This window comes from Stegastes partitus, unplaced genomic scaffold (genome assembly GCF_000690725.1).
Source record: "Stegastes partitus isolate 25-593 unplaced genomic scaffold, Stegastes_partitus-1.0.2 Scaffold788, whole genome shotgun sequence".
NCBI lineage: Eukaryota > Metazoa > Chordata > Actinopteri > Pomacentridae > Stegastes > Stegastes partitus.
In genome coordinates this window covers 212,767-231,781 of record NW_007578519.1, presented here as the reverse complement: position 1 = coordinate 231,781, position 19,015 = coordinate 212,767, and the positions used below count along the sequence as shown (strand labels likewise).

Sequence of the window (19,015 nt, the reverse complement as noted above, 5' to 3'; positions counted from 1 at the left end):
TAACTATAGATTTACAATTCAATTGCAATCCATCCATTCATTATTTATACACCACTTTATCCTCTGTAGGGTCTTGGGGGGCTGGAGGCCTTTCCCAGCTGACTTCGGGTGAAGGCAGGGTTCATCTGGACAGGTCATGATTTAATTGAATTGTTGCCCAGCCCATAATGGTATATTTTAATGGAAATAGTCTTTGAACTGAAAATAGAGCAGATTTTATTTCAGTCATGTAGTTGTCCTTTGCCCCGTGATGATCTGTTATACTTCACCCATCTTTTATTTTACATCTACGTCTCTGTTCCCTAATCCATATGACTGTATGAGTCTATTTTCCCAAATAATGCCTGATCATCTTTATAGATCACATAATAGCAACTAAAAACTCAAATTACATAACCCCCCCACAGCAGAAAGCACACAAACTACCACCAGTGCTCCACCCAGAAACTTAAATCACATCGCATCAGATCAACAGGTGAATCAACAGCCACTCCTGTTACCCGAGGCCTGTAGCAATAAAAAATCACCTGACAGGTTGTCAACTCACCTGGACATTATTAAAAACAAGACAATGTAAAATAAATAATAAAACTAAACAGCAACCAGCAGTTGGCCTTCCTGCTGCCGCTACTACTTCTGGACTGACACTGTGCTCCTCTGAGCTTTAGCTTTTTTTCCAGGCTGTTTGAAATGCAAACCTGCCAGACATCCTCCTGACCACCGTGTGACACACGCTGCGTTTCTCCACCACCGTCTATCTGAAGGCTAAATTTAATGTGTAGGAAGATAAATGCAGTGTAAAGGTATGAGTGAATAACAGCTGACGTTAGAAGATCCCCGTGTGTTTAATTTACTTAAAAGCACCTACAGCTTTTTGAAAGATGAAATAAAACTTTAATGATCCCTGTTGGCAAACTGGGTCATTGCAGCACGAAAGGGGGTAGCGTGAAAACTGAACGTAAAATTGAAAATAACAGAGTAAACTAGGTACAGTATTGTGAATTTCAGCCGCAAAAGAGAATTAGGGATATTAGGAAGTGTCATAATATCAAAAAGACGTGTACAGTGAAGAAAAAAATGAAGCATGTGATGAAAATACGACAAAATATTAATATCATGTGGCCAAAAATATGGGAGATGTTGATGGAAAAACTTTAAGTCACAAATACACACACTATCTACTTTATTGTACGTCTGATGAAATCTGCTGCAATCCAATAAGACTGCTCCATCATAAATTCTACTGTTATGAGACGGTCATAATTGTAGTTGCAGTCATAAAGGTGATCATTTTACTTTCTATTTATTTTTAGGGTTGCAGTGTGTGTTGAGTGTGTACTGCATTATATTTACACTACATCAACATACATGAACGAGGTAATAATAGAAACACTCTCATGTGTAATGCAGTCCAGGATGCCACACTATGACCTCAGTAAATAGACATACAGTAGAAATTTGACAGTGTCAGCGAAAACTGAAAATGTTGACACTTGTTGCCAGTAGACTTTATGGCAGAGCTGTTGTGTTGGATTGTATTAGATTTCACAGGTGTATTTAGTAAAGTGGGAATTTTGGATTTAAGTTTTAAAAATATTCTTGGAGGGTTATAACTTTGGTTCTAAATTAGTCAGGTGAATTTCTATAACTATTGATACTGTAGAACCTTATATTTATATGAATTAGGCAAATCCCTGTAGCTAATAATAATGTAGGGTCTTGGCCTTAACATTTTTATTAGCTGGGTTAATCTCCATAACTAATAATACTGCAGAGTCTTAGCCTTAAAATTGATATGAATTGAGTTCATCTCCATAACTAATAACAATGTAGGGCCCTAATGTTTATTATGCCAAGGTAAAGTTGTATTTGATCTAACATTTTGTGGGGCTTTAGTTCTTATTATGTAAATGACTGAGGTAAATTCACACTGTTGGGTCTTAACCTCAGCATTTAAACTTTTTAGGTTAACATCAGATGAGTTTGGCTCCGTTTAAATGTGCACTATAAATAACGGGGAGCTGACAACATGCTGGGACTACCTGGACCTCTGAGGTGAGGGGGGGCGGCGGCTCTTCTCACCTGTCGGTGACACAGTGACCTCTGGCTGCGGGCCGCGCGCTCAGGTCCGGTGCAGGCGGTGTGGGGGAGCAGCAGGGGGAGGGAGCTGTGCAGACGCCATATATGGGCACACCACCGACTCTGCACTGCTATTGGCTGCGGGCCTTATGCAGCTGCTTGTCAACAAGATGGCCTTCCTCCTCCTGCCGTTTTGACACTGATTATTTTGGTATCCCCAAGAACATACCGTAAAAGCTTGTGTCACTTCTAAATAGATAGTGGGAGAGCGAATGCTGATAGTCCTAACAAGGCGCACAGTCAGCCCGGCTGTGTTCAGAGAAGTGACAGGCACACAAGCCTCGACAGCAGCCGCCACTAAGACAAGGTTGATAATAGAAAGTAGCTGCTGGCTAATGTCGACGTGAGCTAGCTTAGCTACGTGGACACGGATAGTTAACTCGTGTCACCTGCATTTCACCAGACAGACTGGTTTTGTTAGAGCGAAATACAGCGAGGAAACTCTTGTCATCGAGAGTCAAGAAGGTTGTCTGTGGAGATTCACACCGTTAAGGTACGTGGGCTACTAAAATACAAGGTTGAGGGTTTTTTTCTTTTATCTTAGCTTGCTAGCAAGCGCTGTGATGTTATTATGCAGGTAAGTTGTGCTATCCAGTTAGCAAGCTCGTTAGCTGACGACGGACCTGTTTACTCTCCGTAACTACTCATTAATAAACTAGATCGAGTGTTAAAGTTTCTACAAGCATAATTGGTTTGGACTACTTGATGTTAAACATTAATTGTTTAGAAACACACCGTTTGACCAATAAGGCGCTGGACATTTTACGTTACTACGATGCTACGTGAGCTAACTGTTTGCTAGTTGGGTAACCAGCTAGTGGCTGGTCAAAGACGTTTTAATGTGAAAGCGGCAGTAAAAAATTAAACAGCTGTTTTTTTGCGGTTATTTATGGCGATTTTGTGACATCCCACTTGTTGGTTGTCACTTGGGAGGTTGGTGTTAATTTGCTTAGGTATGCAGGTTATAAGGTTATCTTAAACACGACCAGGAAAACTAATAGTTAAGTGACCTCTAGGCCCTAGTTTACTACCAAGACATTTAAATCACAGTACGGACTACACACTGGCTGAGTGTTTTTGTATTATTGGGGGATTTTGTATTGCATATGAGAATAAGAAAACTCAATTGGTGCATTGTGTGGTACAACTTAGTTGTTGTAAGGACATATACAAACAAATCCTCTCATATGAACAAGTCTCCAGTAAAACCGTTTTTCTGACAGTGGCAAAATAAAATTGTACATTATCAGTGCTATTGAAAAATATAGATCTGTTGTGTTTTATGTTGCCCACTTTCATGAAGTGCTGTTTGATATGACAGTGCATGAGATGACCTCCTTTCAGATGTTCAATAGGATGCTGCACGGTGTTGACACAGTGGCCTTTGTGATTGTAGTATCAAAGCCTGCATCAGAGTCAAACTTGCGATGATGTTACAGCATAAACATGCAGACGCTCACATGCACACAAACAGAGCGAGCCCTGCAGGCCAGTCAGCCTCTCTTCCCAGGTGTCCTGACAGAAAGGCCGCTCTCATGTAATGTTCCTAGGCAGACTGCTGGAGTAATGCACTCAGCTCTATTGTTCTGTTGACAGTTTGCAGCAAAGCTGGCCTGCTGGCTGCACGTCTGTTGCATTGTCTTGACAGGCGCTCATGCAGAGAGGGAGATTGAGCTAAGACTTTTTGGCATGCTTCAGTACTGTCATTCGTCAGCTTTTGGCCGTCTGGCTGAACTGCTGTGAAAAAGGGTGCAAGAGAGCTGGAGGATTGTATGAGGGGGCAGAGTCAGAGATGTACTGTTTAGTGTTGGCTTTTTCTTCTGCAAGGGTAGCCTCAGCCATATGAGCTGATAGTCCAAAGAGAAAACAGCACAGACCTTTACGTCAGAATCTTTGAAATTGTTGCACCATTTCCTAAACCAACTTGTTAAATCTTAATTTAGCATTTAATGGGGATTCAGCACACTCTGTTCTTAACCGCATGCACCTACCATAGTGAAACTATGACCCTGGTGAGAGTGCATGCCAAACTGCTCTTGATTTGTATAGGGAAATGATCCTGTCTGCCAGGAATTCAGTTTTAAAGTAATGACACAAACCTGTCAATCTCTCACTATACAAACAGCAGGATAGTAATTTGTGAACCTGTCAGTGCCTCGTTAATATTTCTGTATATGTGTTGTTTGCAGCTGTGTGGTGAGTATTGTGTGGATTATCACATTTTGACTGCAGCACTAATCCACAGGCATTTGACTCTGACAGAACAGTGAGTAAGCCATTTGTGTCCTTACACGTGTTTTGCAATAATAAAACAAAACAAAAGAAAAACGCAACCAGAACCTGTCAGACAGAGAAGAAATGCTGCACTCTGTATTATTGACATAATGCACATAGATGGTTAAATAACTGAACTGTTGTTCCAGTTTGGGTTCATTTAACACTTCTTGATTTTATCAGGACTAATCTGTATTATGATTTCACCTACTCTGTATACCGGCTGGTATAAGAGCTTCACCCTGTAACATGGTTCAGTAGCTAATGTCATGCTGGTTAACTTGTTTTACCTGTGGCCAGCATTTAGGGCTGCATAGTTGTGTGTGTGGAAATAGTTAAATGTTAATTATTACATACAGAAATGAATCATTCTCTTTGACAACTTGAGTGCCTCACGATAGAGTCCAGGGCACTGCAGTGTTGCTGTGGTGTCACTGGCTGCCACTGTGCTTGGACAGGATTTGAAGGATTAGGTTGTTGCAGAAAGCTTAAAACCAAACCCAAGCCTTTATTTGCAAGGACTGTTTCAAATGAAGAGGAAAAAAATTTAAATGTACTTCTGTACTAACTTAAATTGACTGGTGGGAGTGATGCGGAGTGCTGAAAACTGAGTGAGAGATGACTGTCCAACTGTGTCTGGATGTGAGATACTGGATAGAACAGAGTATGCTAAGTCGCTCAGAAAGACATCTTTCATGGGCATCTGAATTTCTTTGATTCTGTTCAGCATTTTTTGGCCATATTTTTATAGCGACTTAAACTCGAGAGGAGGACATTTACAGCAGCTGTCAGCTGGTGGTATTGTTTGTAATGGCTTGTAGCTTATTTGAAGGACAGTGAAACATCAGAAGAATGACTCCACTGATTTTCTAACAACAACTCTCAACAAACTGAGTTAAATGGCATCTAAGGCCACTTTAACCCTGCCTTTTTCACAATCAAAAACTGGGCTTTTGAAAAACATTTTCTACAGCACATTGGATCAGAACTGTGGACAGAGAAAACAAAGCTCTTCTCAAATTGAGGATACATCCCTGCAAGATCAGCTTGCGTGCTGTGTAGCAGTCATTTTAAGAAGCCACTGTTTTTGTTGTTAACTAGTGGCATTTGTGCACTGCTGTACACTTGTTCAGTCGTCTGGCAACAGAGACCACAAAGTATGTAATATCAGTGGGATTGTCTGTTAAGTTTTAATGCAAAATACAGTAAGTCAACATAGAGATCAGTAAGTGACAGAATGGAGTTTTTAACCTGCTGAAACCAACAGGAGCAACCTGGCTCTGAGTGTCCCACTCCTTGCCAGCTTTTGGCTGCACTGCACAATTTTGTTGTAAGCCAATGCCAACACACAAAAGAGGAGGAGGAGGAGGAGGAAGACCTTTTTTTTCCCCAGCTTCAATATAGATGGAGGAAAATTAAAAAAAAATAAAATAAAAATGCTAATACCATCCGAGTTATTTGTACCTGCAAACAGGGTTTTCATAATAAACTGCCCCGGTGCGTGGACAGGGCATCTCCTTCTGAAACTGTTCTAAATTCACAGAAAGGTACTATCTAATAATTCTGGTGTGGACTTTAAGGTGGCTGATTTTGTGTGTATGTGTGTGTGTGACTTCATGCTCGAGTGCTGCAGTGGGCAGGCGGTCTCTCTTCTGGCTCCTCTTATAATATCATCCAATCTGGTGTGAGGGATAGATTGCAGTGAGAAGAAGAATAAAGGAGGAGTGGATGGAAAGGAGGTAGAGAATAAAAGTGGTTAAAAAGAGAGCGAGTGAGTCATAAGGGGTCATAGAGAGAAAGGCCAGTAAAAAGGGTTCACAAGCTTCTTTTTTTTTCTCACAACAGTATAATCTGCCTGCTCTTAGCGGAGTTGTTGCTGTGTGATTATAGAGGAAGCATTTGAATTGGTTCACCACACTGTGTGGGCGGTGTTTGCTTTTTGCACCTCTCTCAGCCATTCCATTAGTCCAAATGTACAAAGCACCACCCATTCAGCGCGTTAGACAGAGAACTACAACAAATGACCCGATTTAAAGCGCGTGGATTGAAGAAGTCGGGTGGGTAGAATGGGAAGCAGGCTGCTGTACAGTCAAAACGGAGAGACCCATCCTAAGCAGATATATCAATCAGTGGCTAAATAGGAGCTTTGATCAAACGTGTTATGCAACAAGGTTGTTTGAAGGGCTCTAAATTTGTCGTGTGAAGCACTGTGGGATTTTCAAGTGCTGCATTGCTAGCTTGTATTGTCCATCAAAACATAGCCTGTGTGAACTTACGTTGGCATTATTCCATAGCAAGCTGGATAACACTCCTTATATGGCTTCCAATTTTCTTTGTGCTGACTTGTTATGACACCTGGGAGTGTGTGTAACAGTAGCGTTGCTGTTGAGCTTAGTTTTATTTTAGTCTGTTTTACTCTAGGCTATACTGTCTCCCGTGAAACAATCAATCCACACAAGAAACATGAATCGCAACAGAATGAAAAAGGCTAAACTCAACTGCAAGAGCACCGAGCAGCACCTGGATGGTGTCTTCCACCAACAACTTCAACCTACTGACCAACACACGCTGCAGTTCTGTACAAAAGTTGTGGGTTGCAAATGCGCAAAGCTGTCTTATCTGGACCCAGAGATATGAAGACACACATCACACACATAAAACAATGAGTCTGATTTGCTGTTGTATTTTCCAGTATGTGGAGAAGGCACCAGACAGGATGATCAACACAGGAACCACTTCTTGTCAGTGTACATGTAGACAGATAGCAGTTAGCTAACATCTAATAAAATGATTCAGACAACACAACCTTGTCCCACGATGAGTTGTCAAGACTATGTGCTTGTCAACATGGTTTGACGCTCAAATTAAAAATAAAAAAAACAGATTGTACAGTGCCAATGAAAGAATTAGATTAAATTAAACTACTTGCAGGATGCAGTGGATGGTCAGTATTTGTGTATGCATGTATGTGGTTATACTAACAGTTATAGCTACATATCTGAACATTATGCCACGACAAAATGTGTAATTTCAGTCTAGCCATGATTATTGATCACTTTTAGTGACTGCGTTTATTGATGAATTATATAGAAAAGGATTTTGTTTTGAATTTAAGCACCTTACTTTGTATGTAACCGCTTTATCAAGGTGTTTTTATTTTTTATTTTTTATGTTAACTATGAAAAACGCGTACAGACACATAAATTTACAAGGATCTCACACCGGCCTTAATGTGCAGCCGAACATCAAGTGTGTCAGCCGTTAGGGCAGGCTGGTGGGAGTGTCGCTGAGGTGGAGGACATGGTGTTTGCTGACCGTGACGCTGGTCATGCTGTTTTTTATTTAGTCAGTGATCCATTTTTGGGCTTTTTTGAGCTATGCTACTGATGTGCAATGGTCTTAAACTGTTGCACCTTAGGTGGTAAATTGTACTGTTGAGTCACAAATAGATACGACTCAGAAAAGCCCTCACCACTTTAATCCGATAAAACAGTTTAAATATATAATGTATAAAGGGCAACCTTAAAAAGAGCAGCTTGGAGCCGATAGATGAGGTGTAACTGTGGGTTCAGGCTGCTCTCAGATGCAAGAGAGACTTTCAGATCAGCAGTGAGCCAAACGTTTTGCTCGATTGCCACTTGTTCCTCTTCTTAAGCGTGCCGGCACGTTCCTGGCAGTCACTACAGCTGGCAGAGCTGCAGAAGCAAAGCATGCTGGGTGAACTAAAGGCTTTCCCCCCTTAGCCTGTAGCATAGGCTCTCTGGCAGGGAGAAAGGGGTGAGGACAGTGAGGACAGCTACAGCAGTTTCACTACTACCCCACCCCCTCCTGCTGTTTGCTAAAAATAGGTCCAGCATATGCCTGCTTGCTCCTCCCTGTGTTGCCTCCTATTAAGCAAGTCCTCTTTGAAGCACTGAGATGCGGAGATGAGCGCAGGGAGGGAGAGCAGAGTCCATTTGGTGCTTTTGTGTTCCATCTTTCATCCCTTTCATCTGCAGGCCGCAGATCCCAAACCTGAAATGGAATCCCTTTAATTTGATTCAGAGGCTCCGAAGCGGGGCAGAGGATCTTGGTACACAGCAGAAAATGTAATCGAGTGTGCTAATTGAGTTTGGCCAAAGTAGGAGGCAGACCACTTGTGATTAGTTCTGATGGTATGATGATAGTTCTGTTCTGTCCAGTCTGCTGGTTGGGCTGCTGGTGTAGAATGCGACCGGCCCGTCTGAATACCTCGAGGCAACTATTCAATACAGCCCCAATTGGCCATTGATTATCTGAATTGATCCCAGCACTTGCAGGCAGTGCTGCTCTAGAGATATGAACTCTGTTTTCATTTATTAAGCTGTCATATCACAGTGTCATTTCTATTTTCTCTCGTTCCCTCCTCCCTGCCTGTACTCCACCCTTTCCTCTTGTTTCTTTTCTGCTGATGCAGGTTGAATGCCCAGAGTTTCCGGAGAGCTTGGTGTTTCTTGCCCGTCAAGTCGGCGCTGGGACAGGGAGCCGACAATGAGAGCTGTCAGTGTTTGCTGGCCAGTATAGATGCCGATATGCCACGGTGGTCCGCATCCTGATGGACCGAGACACCTTCTCCCACATCCGGCTGTGGTGCCCACGCCCCTTCGGCACCTACTCCCAGAACAAAGCTAGGAGCCCAGGCTCGGGGGGCAGCGGTGGAGGTGGAGGTGGTGGAGGCGGCGGTGGCGGTGGGGCGGGGTCCCCCTCCCTCTGCAAGGCCGAGCCATCTCCAGGAGCCAGACGGACGGCGGATGGAAGCGAAGACGTAGGGATGATAGTGGGGGTGCAGGAAGAGAATGGAGAAGTGGAGGATGTGGGCTCAGAAAACACTCCACCTGAACCTGAGCTTGACTCCAGCTCTCTGACGCAGAACCAAGCCCCTCAGCCCCCTTCAGCTCCTCCTTCACCGCCCTCCACGGGGTCCCAGATGGAAGATGGCCGCGTGCTGTTAGACACCTGGTATGTCATTAAGCCAGGAAACACCAAGGAGAAGATTGCCTTCTTTGTCGCTCACCAGTTCAGCGGAGCCGGCCAGCCCAGACCCAGCGCCATGAAGGTAAGGCGCTGAAGCAAAAAGGGCAGCAGTGATTTTAAGAAAAAGAGATTTTAGTTGATATTTTTTTTTTGTTATTAAACATGAATGTTTGATTTTCTGCAGGTTAAAGGTAACTGGGCCACTGACTGTAGTAAAGCCAAAAGACGGAGGCGATGCTCATCCTACGACCCTCCAGCTCGCTCCCAAGCCTCAGAGTCACACCTCAGCCATGACTCCTCTGTCGCACCTCCGAGTCCTGATGAGCCACAGCTAGGAGGGGTGAACGAAACAGACCTGCTCTCTGTGGCAGAGATGGTTGCCTTGGTCGAGCAGAGGACCGCCATGGCCCTTCAGGGGATTGTGGCTGTTCATGGGAGCCAGCACCACCACCAGCCCACTACCACAACTACCACTCACAGCCAGGGCCTTACCCCCCACCAGCACACCCTCCTCCGGGGCACAGTGTCAGACCCCTCTCCTATGGTGTTTGTGTCAGACAGTTCAACTGGTCAGCCCTCCAAAGAGGCAGAGGAATCGTCGTCTCCCATCCAGACGGACCAGGAGCTGGAGGAGCAGCAGGAGTCATGCAGGGTTGCCCAGGCCATTGCACACTTTGAGTCCCAGAACCTGGAGAACCGGCTCCACCTGGGCACTGGTTCAGGTGTAGACTGTTCTAATCGAGACAGAGAAAGGGAGTGTAGGAAAGGAGGCGAGTCTGGCACTGTAACACCCCCTCCACCCCCCAGCCACAGTCACGGTGAGGTTAGGATAGCTTTCCGAGTGTCAAATCTGGATCCGCGTTCTCAGTTGGAGCCAGCCGGCAGGTCCCGCTGTATGTTTATGAGCTGTGGTGGGGGAAGTAACCAGGCAGCAGCCAGGGCCAAAGAGAAAATCACCTGTGACCTCTACCAGCTCGTCAGCCCTTCGTCGAGAGACCCTAGTAGTCTGCTGCTTGCTGCCACAACTGCTGCTCCCAAATCAGATGGAGACCATCATCACCCAGACAGGCCGGCCTGTGGCAGCCCAGACCCAGCCCAGGAGCTGTCCGCTGGAGAGAAGAAAGCTGTGGGTGTGGGACGAGAGAGAGTGACTGGTTTCCATGTGGAGGTGGTGGTGACAGGTGCTGTGGACCAATGTGTGTTTTATGGCAAGGACAGTACGGAGAATGTGCAGGAGGAGACGGTGTGTTTTGCTATGCCTAGTGGGGGAGGGGGCGGTGGAGGTGTAGGAAGCTCCACTGACCCTTCGTCAGATGATCCCCCTCCTGGACAACTCTTTTTCCTTCAGCCCCCACGGGGCCCAGAGGAGGATGTAAAAGGAGCGAGCACTGGCAGTGGGTCAGGAATGTGCTCTTTGGACTGTGCCAACAATAACAGTCCTGGTTCAGGGGTGGCAGTGGGCTCTGGGGAGCGGGTAACGCGACCAGACTCTCCTAGCGTTGGCGAAGACTGTTCAGACCCTTCACTGTGTCGCCTCTACCGCCACGTGTCCCATGACTTCCTGGAGATCCGCTTTCAGATTCAGCGACTCCTCGAACCACGACAGTACATGCTACTGCTCCCTGACCACATCATGGTCAACATCTTCAGCTACCTGCCGACACACTCCCTGGCAGCTCTCAAGTGCACCTGCCACTACTTCAAGGCGTTGATCGAGACATATGGGGTGCGGGCAGTGGATTCACGCTGGAATCAAGACCCTCTGTACAGGGATGACCCCTGCAAGCAGTGTAAGCGGCAGTATGAGCGCGGGGACGTTTCTTTGTGCCGTTGGCACCCCAAACCTTACCACCATGACCTGCCTTATGGACGTTCCTACTGGATGTGCTGCCGGCGTACAGACAAGGACACACCGGGATGCCGTGTTGGGCTCCATGACAACAACTGGGTCCAGCAGCCTGCTGATGGCTCTCAACCTGTTCGCACCAAGAGGGAGGACAGGAGGGAGGAGGCCAGGTAGAGAGGCAATAGCACACCTCACAAACCAACTCTCATCTCATTTTGTGTACCTCCTTCTTTCTCCCTCTCATCTCTGATCAGAGGACACATGGGAACAGAGAGTCGTACGCGGAGGAATCAGCACTCCAGGACTGTTTTGTTTTTTATTTGCTCCAGCACTCCTGTCTCATGTTTGCCCTCAGTGGAGGGAGGTTGAGAGGTAAAGAAGGAAGAGAGGTGTGTCACTCTCCTTGCCTTTTTCCCCCCAGCCCTCCAGAATCCCGTCTCTCCCGCTGTGCTCCAGAGTGGCTACTTTTAAAAGTTTGCATACCAGGGTTGGGGTCCCCTCCTGCTGCTGTCAGTCAGCCCTTTTCTGCCTCTTAATCATTTGGGTTTCTGTCTAACTCTGCACATCGTTGTTAGGTAATTCATGTGAAAACTTTGCAGTGTATTTTATTGAGATTAGCATTCATAAAGTGACGCATAGAAATGTAATGCCCTAGAGCCTGCTTACTATTCCCAGTACTTGTTCTATGTTCTGTGTCGTATCACAAACCTCCATGTTAGCTGTACAATGGTGCTTCAAGGAATGAGCTGTACCGAGTCCAACAAATGTAAAACTTTTCAGTGGTGGAATGTTCAGCGTCGCTATAGAAATGTGATTGTATTAAGCAAACTTGATTTTCCGTTGTACAAGATTGCCATTTGTACCTGTCCTGCACCACGACTTTCTATTTTTCTGAATGTGCTGTAATGTTGTACTCTGTTGATCAGTCCCCTGATAATGCTGCTGAAATCATTGCCTGTGTCACTGATGTTAATTCTGAAATAGCCATACCCTTGGTTCATGACAGGCACAGTCTCTGCATACTCGCCAGTCTCACTGAGACCCGTTCACATGTGAGACCCTTGTCATTGTTTCAGAGTGGACCCTAACCTTGCTGACCAGCCATAAAGAGGAGCCACTGGTTTACAGAGAATGATGGGAGATGGACTCTAGGATCAGGGGGATTGAATGGGATTAAAAAGAGAAACTTGATGTCACTTTGGAAAGGCCTGATGTCACTTTGTATGGTTTGATTGACTTGCTTGTTTGCCATTTTGTTTTTTTGTTTTTTTTGTTTGTTTGGCTGTTTTATTGGGGTGTGTGTCAGAGAGTGTTTGCTGTTGTTTTTGCTTTTATTCTTGAGGACTGTGTTCTCCCTGTATCAGTCTGTCACCCTACTCCACCTGCAAAGATGTATTTTTTAAATACTCCATCTTTGTTTTCGCCTCCCCCCCTCCCGCTCTCTTCCTCTCCTCCACCCCTCCGTCCTCCGGCTCGGCAGAGGGCAGCGTTTGCCAAAGCCGTCGTTCATGCTTCGAAGCGGGTGAAACCAACGACCACAGACCGCAGAAACTCTCTACACCAGCTTCCAGCCTTAAAAGCCCCCTACCTCTTACCCACCCTGCAGGAGACTGAGGCGTCAGATACCTCACAAATGATCAAGAGTATTGGGAGTTGCACAGGACCCTGTAAGTGGCTGGATTTCAGATGCTTGACAGACTCCATCAGCTCTACTGGATCCACCCAAAACTCTTATTGTGGGAGTGTAAGATGAACAGTGCCTGCTGACGGCTCTGACTCTTCATTCTTGGAAGAAGAAGATTTAAAAAAAAAAAACCCTCTTTCTCCCTCTCCTCCCCCCTCTCCCTCGCTTCTACACTCCCAGACCCCTGCAAGCTGACAGACTGGACTTTGAAGAACTGATGTGATGAATGATGCTGAAACTCTGCATGGAGATGGGGAGATGGTCGGGTAGTCATGGGAGACCTCTGTAGGTTCCAGATGTGTAAAATGCTAATGGTAAATATCTGCTTAAATAAAAACAAGTGATGATTAAAACTGGAAATCTGAATCCCGACGTGGCTCGTGTGGTGTCTGATCAGTACGTACAGGCTGATGACTTATTACAAAGGATACGGTTGTGACAGCCTGTTCTGAGCTGATGAAAAGCCTGAACATGTCATCCAAACCCTGACATGGTGTTTGACGCTCTGCTGGAGTTCTGACTGATGAAGTGAAGGTGAGTCGTCCAAAGTGACTCCACTCAACTCCCCATCGATTCCTTTTGAGCCAAACTTTCTAAAGGAAGTCAGAAGACAAATTTCAGGGCTGCTTAAAAGTTTTATTGAGTTAACGTTTCTAACAAAGCAGAACTTTGCCTTCTCGCACCTTTTAAGACGGACTTGTGATTGAATCAACATGTAACCGTAGACAGTAATGGCATTCTAAACGGATAACGCTTTTATTAGACTCTACCTTACACACTCTGTGAAGGAGCAGAACCTCCTGTGAGACTGTCGGCAGTGTGTTTGAATGACCGACTGCCAACGTTGAGCTACTTCACATTGTGGAGAGTCTCTGGTATTATTCGTGCAGTGACAGATCAGTGCCGACAGATGGCACCATTCATGTTTAATTCTGATTCCACTGAAGCCTGATTAGTATGGAGGAGTAAGAGTGCCAAATTACAAAAATAAATTAATACAAGAATAATAAAATAAAAGTGGAAATTAAAAAAAAGAATATATGAAATAAAAATAAATAACGTGGCAATATAAAGCAATATTAATCAAAAATTAATCCATAAAAGAAAAGGCTAATAAAAGTAGAAATATAAAGACAAATAAAATTATTTTAAAAAATCTTATACAGAAATAGTAATTTTTTTTATTTATCATTTATTTATTTTATTTTGTTATTTTTATTTTAATCAAAACCCTTATAAAAATAAAAATGAAACAAATTTTTTAAAAAATATAATAAAAATTATTTTATTTATTTCTCCTTAAATTTCTTTTCTTTTATGGATTCATTTTTGATTAATGTTGCTTTATATTGCCACATTATTTATTTTTTAATTTTATTTATTCTTCTTTTTATTTCCACTTTTATTTTATTGTTCTTTTATTGTTTTTTTTGTTTTTTTTGCAATGTGGCACCCCATAGATTTGGGCAAAAGCATTGATATATTCAGCCACTGGCCAGTTTTAAGATTTTGGGATATTTTGCTTCAATAAAATCTGTAGAATACACATTTAGGCGTTTTATTTTACTGCACTGTCACAAGGTCACTTGTGCAAATGTGCAATTTAGTACATATTTAATGTGATATTTATGCTACATTTGCATACATATATATTTAAGCTTAGTTTTTATTTCATCTTGAGCAACTGATGCAATCATATTCACATTGCTCCATGTTATTTCTCATATAAAAACAAGCCGCATATTAAAATTTCAGAAAAGTAGTGGTGTGATTGTGTAAAAATGCACAAAGACAGAAAATTAAAATACTTGTGATTCAAATCATTTCACTGCATCAAGGTGCAGGGCTCTACCTTTTAATACATTTTCTTTTTTAGTTCTCTCTCATGATTTGTTCCATCCAGTATATTTCCTCTTCCCTTTTAGTCCAGATGTTGGAAGTTGAGGGGTCAAGTTCTAACCACTTAATTATGATGCATTTGATTTCTGCTGTTCCCAATGTATGTATTTTAATGTCTTCATCGGTTCCCTCTGGTATTAAACCCAGTTTGTGAAGTTTTAGGGGAATCAGTCCCACAAACACCTTTTATCAGGATGTTCTTAGAGCCCAAATCTGTGTCTGTGGTTTTCACTCTGCTGCTCCAACATTCATTTGATTGTGTTAGGCCCATTTTAGCCACTATTTCTGTTCTCCAGAAAAAAAAAATCCCATAATTACCTTCCAGTTGAATCCCCCTCTATGTGTTTGAGTTGGATCCTAGATGTGGCCCACTTTGAGCTCCTTCCCACTTGTCCTGTGCTGAGTCTGTGTTCGTCTCAGTGTCCCATCTGCAGTGCATCTCATTTGCACATTTTAGCATAAAATTTAAAAACTTGCAACTCAAAAAAATAATCGTGTTAATGTAAGAAACCAACAGGAGAAGTTTCACAGCAACATCTCTGAGAGAGTTTAAACATGTATTGGTTTCCATTTACACATACAAGAATCATGCACATCTTTAAAGGCAGTTTTCTCAAAATTGTATTTTTAATTTTTTCAAACTCGGAGCCAGAAATCTCCTCTTCAGTCGCACTTATATATTTAAACCTTCCAGTTTTATTCTTGTCTATATTTATAGACCTTTTTTTTCTAAATTTAAAAAAAAAATGGCAACAATAGATTTTTTTTTTCTCCAGTATTTTCTAGTTTATTGATTAATAAAAAGACAAATCCAAAATCTCCTCAGTAAAAACCTTTGCTCAAACATCTCCACAAACTGAAATGAGAGTTTTGAAGCTGGCTTTATCTCAGGTCCAGATTGCTGTTCTGGAAATGGATGCAAATGAGGGAATATTTTGAGAGATAATATTTAATTTGCATAATCACACAGAAAATTTAATAAAAGTTCAATATTAGGGACGTTGGTTTAATTTGTCTCCTTTCAAATACTGTATCATCAACTGAGTGATTCAACTTTATCACATCAAGATCTAAATTTCATTTCCAGCTCCAGTTCAGAAGACTAAGAGGACTCCGTCAAGCAAAGTAGCCCCACATAAACACTGCCACCGCCATCATGATGATGGCGTTAGAATCCACAGCGTACATCCACACCGGGTCCTCTCTGATGTCAGGCATCTGCTCCGGTGCTTCTGGAACTTCCTGATCGGGGGCCACAGCGTTGTCGTCCTGACCACAGAAGCGGCCAATCAGGCGACGGATACCAGACTTCACTTCCTGTTCGGCCACTGAAAGGAGGACAAGTTAGTGCTGTGAGTGTTTGTTCTGTCTGTCTTTGTTACTGTGACCTCCGTTCTTGTTTACCTGCATCACTGCTGTGATTCTCCCTCATCCTCTCCTCAGCCTCTCTCCTGGCTCTCCTCCCTGTTTCCTCTTGCTCCCAGTCCAAATCTTTCCTCTCCTCTTTGGAGTGACGAAGGCTGAACACCAGACGATGGAGCTGAAAGGAAAAACAGAGAACTCGGTTTCTGAGGTCACTAAAAGATTCTCCTTTTGGGAAACATCTACTAAATGAAAGTTCTTAATGTGTGGTCACGACCTCGTCTGGGGTCTTTATGATCCAGTAATAAACCACTCACATGTTGGTCCTCGATGGGCTCAGTGCAGTAGCTGACCAGCAGCACCAGCACCGACGTACAGAAGAACAGTATGATGGCGAAGTGGAGGTAATGGATCCCACACACCAAGAAAGGGCAGTGAGAGGGGAAAATGCAGCTGCCAGTACCGAACCAGAACTCGGGCACCATCCGACACAGACCCATCAGCAGACCGCCTATCAGGCCCCAGAAAGCTCCCTGCAGGTGGAGACCCAGTATTATAGACCTGGTGTTTCATCAGCCTGACGCTACAGTCGTCCTCAAACGTGTGCATTAAAGAAAAGGCGAAATTCACAACAGTCACTCAAATAACTAGAAACTGAAAAAAGCAATAATAAATAAAAATTTGCAAAATTATAATTTAATGACAGAAGACATTGTTTTTGAATTGTGGTTGAAAAGAATAATTAAAAAAAAAAAAGTTGTTCAACAGAATGCTAGTTTACGGATCCCATCATGCTTGTTTGCTTGTTTTTTAATATTTCTGTTGAACCACAATTTAAAAGCAATGTCATAATTTTCCTTATATTTTTATTTACGATTACTTTTGTCAATTTCAACTTATTTCAGCTGTTGTTTTCCTTCTTCAATGGGAGGCTGTGAATACATCTGAGGACGACTGTATGTCATGATGTCCTCGTAGGCGGAGGCAGAATCTCACCGTCTCATTCACCCTCTTCACAAACACAGCGAGCAGGAAGACGGAGGCGATAGGGGGCGCCAGATAGCTGGACACTGACTGGATGTAGTCGAACAGCTGACCGCTCTGAGCCGCCTGGACCACTGGGATCCAGCAGATACTGACGGCTACGATGAGCAGAACCCAGACTCTACAGAGGACAGGGAAAAGAAAGACCAACTCATCAGTTCACAGAAGTCCAGAATAAGTCCTCGCCTCTTTCACCACTTACCCCTCGCAACAACTCGAGCACGCCAGCTCACTCTGCTCAAACACCACTCTGCGCTACACAACAGCAAGTTGGAATGTTGCAGTAATTATACATTTTGGAACCAGAAAACAATTTTGAAGAGGAGTAATGATCCAGAAAGTCCCACCCTGCAGGACTGGTTCTTTTAGTTTGGGACATGTGAAACCCTGAAAGTCTGAATCTGTGTTTTTGAGACCGTGTAAATGCTCGGCCATGGTGTGACTGATTGTCTGATGTGTCTTTCAGCTTATAAAAAAACACCACTTTGACACATCAACAAGGTAAAACACTTGATTTTTACATACAGTACATACAGATGTGCTTCTCGTGTATTTAAGCACACAGATTTCTTGATGATTGCTCAGAAGTTGCCTTTTGTTCTCTGTAACGCCGTCTGTTTACCTGCCTACGATGATGAGCTCGCGCTCGGTGGCCTGCGGTCGGATGCGAGTCCAGATGTCCATGGTGAACAGAGTGCTGCTGCTGTTGAAGATGGAGGCCAGAGAGGACATGAGAGCAGCCAGCATCACGGCCAACATCAGCCCTCGCAAACCTGGACGGAGAGGCAGCAGGAGGACGAACAGGGACGAGTGGGAGGTTGGGAAGGACGACACGTGTGAGAGATGTTTTAAATATGTATTACAAAGTGTCCCTACCGTTGGGCATGATGGACACCACCAGTTTAGGGTACGCGATGTTGGAGCAGCCCACCTCCGTCCCGCACACCCTCTTACAGTCCTCAGGCACCACGCAGCCAACCTCATCTGAACGTGGAGGAAACACAGGCACACACTGAAAAGACAAACTTCTGATGCAGCACGTCTTGCTTTCAGATGAGAGTTCTGCTTTCCCAAACATTCACATTCAATCCAGTCCAAGTTCACCCATTTACAAAACAGAGATGTGCTTCACAGAATCATCATCTTAGGCTTCATGTGTGAGTTTTAACCACACAGGTTTGTAGGATTCTGTCTGGTTTTTGTCAGCCTGGCGTTAGCGGGGACAGACCGGGGTAGAGCACTCTGCTGATCATGCCGGGGAACACCATGAGGAACATGGGCAGCAGTTTGAGGTATCCACACATGATGCAGCCGGCCTTGACGTGGGTGAGGCTGCGAGCTGCAAGGCACCGCTGGACAATCACCTGCAGAAACACACAGGACGGACACAGAGATCAGAAGAAGCTTACAGGAAGCTGGGATTCAGCTCCCGAATAAGCATCTAAAGGTTCCAGCAGTTTCTGACTGAGGAGCGGAGGATTTGATCATTCTGTGTCTTTTGGCTGCAGTCCTTAAGTTCTTAAGCCTTCCTCTTCCTCCTTAAGGACAGGCCACCAGGTTATCAGGTTCACTTCCTCCGCTAGATTTAAGGGGATTAATGTAAATGAAATAGCTATGTGACCTGCTGCAGCTCCAGTGAGTCAGCGATAGATACGGTCTCACAAAGGCAGAGTGCAGCAACCAGACAAACAGAGAATGTTTGAAGCAAAACTGTGAAACTAATATTTACAATCTCAGTTTTGATGAATTTAATGCTGACAGGGTTGAGACTGCTC

The 19,015-nt window shown here is 44.0% G+C and overlaps 2 protein-coding genes across 2 annotated transcripts in view; one reads left to right on the top strand and one right to left on the bottom strand.

Moving 5' to 3' along the window:
- The first annotated feature begins 2,244 nt into the window (after positions 1-2,244).
- Positions 2,245-13,305, top strand: fbxo46 (F-box protein 46). The gene is made up of 3 exons (XM_008292160.1): positions 2,245-2,632; positions 8,849-9,487; positions 9,590-13,305. Exons 2-3 carry the CDS (start codon positions 8,987-8,989, stop codon positions 11,423-11,425), a joined length of 2,337 nt encoding a protein of 778 aa, XP_008290382.1. The 5' UTR covers positions 2,245-2,632; positions 8,849-8,986; the 3' UTR covers positions 11,426-13,305.
- A 2,197-nt stretch (positions 13,306-15,502) lies between these two features.
- The window catches only part of slc5a2 (solute carrier family 5 member 2), a 10,131-nt gene continuing 6,618 nt past the window's right edge, over positions 15,503-19,015 (bottom strand). Inside the window, exons 9-15 of the mRNA XM_008292159.1 lie at positions 18,469-18,604; positions 18,117-18,224; positions 17,863-18,013; positions 17,193-17,361; positions 16,514-16,729; positions 16,239-16,374; positions 15,503-16,162 (exon numbers count right to left, since the gene is read on the bottom strand). Of these exons, the coding sequence (XP_008290381.1) occupies positions 15,951-16,162; positions 16,239-16,374; positions 16,514-16,729; positions 17,193-17,361; positions 17,863-18,013; positions 18,117-18,224; positions 18,469-18,604 (1,128 nt within the window). The 3' untranslated portion in view covers positions 15,503-15,950. The remainder of the gene's footprint in view (positions 16,163-16,238; positions 16,375-16,513; positions 16,730-17,192; positions 17,362-17,862; positions 18,014-18,116; positions 18,225-18,468; positions 18,605-19,015) is intronic.

What these genes read in the sequence shown, in the direction of transcription:
- fbxo46 (XM_008292160.1), top strand. Translation starts at nt 8,987, where the DNA reads ATGGACCGAGACACCTTCTCCCACATCCGGCTGTGGTGCCCACGCCCC. An exon ending in CCAGACCCAGCGCCATGAAG is followed by an intron (nt 9,488 to 9,589) that starts GTAAGGCGCTGA and finishes GATTTTCTGCAG; the next exon opens with GTTAAAGGTAACTGGGCCAC.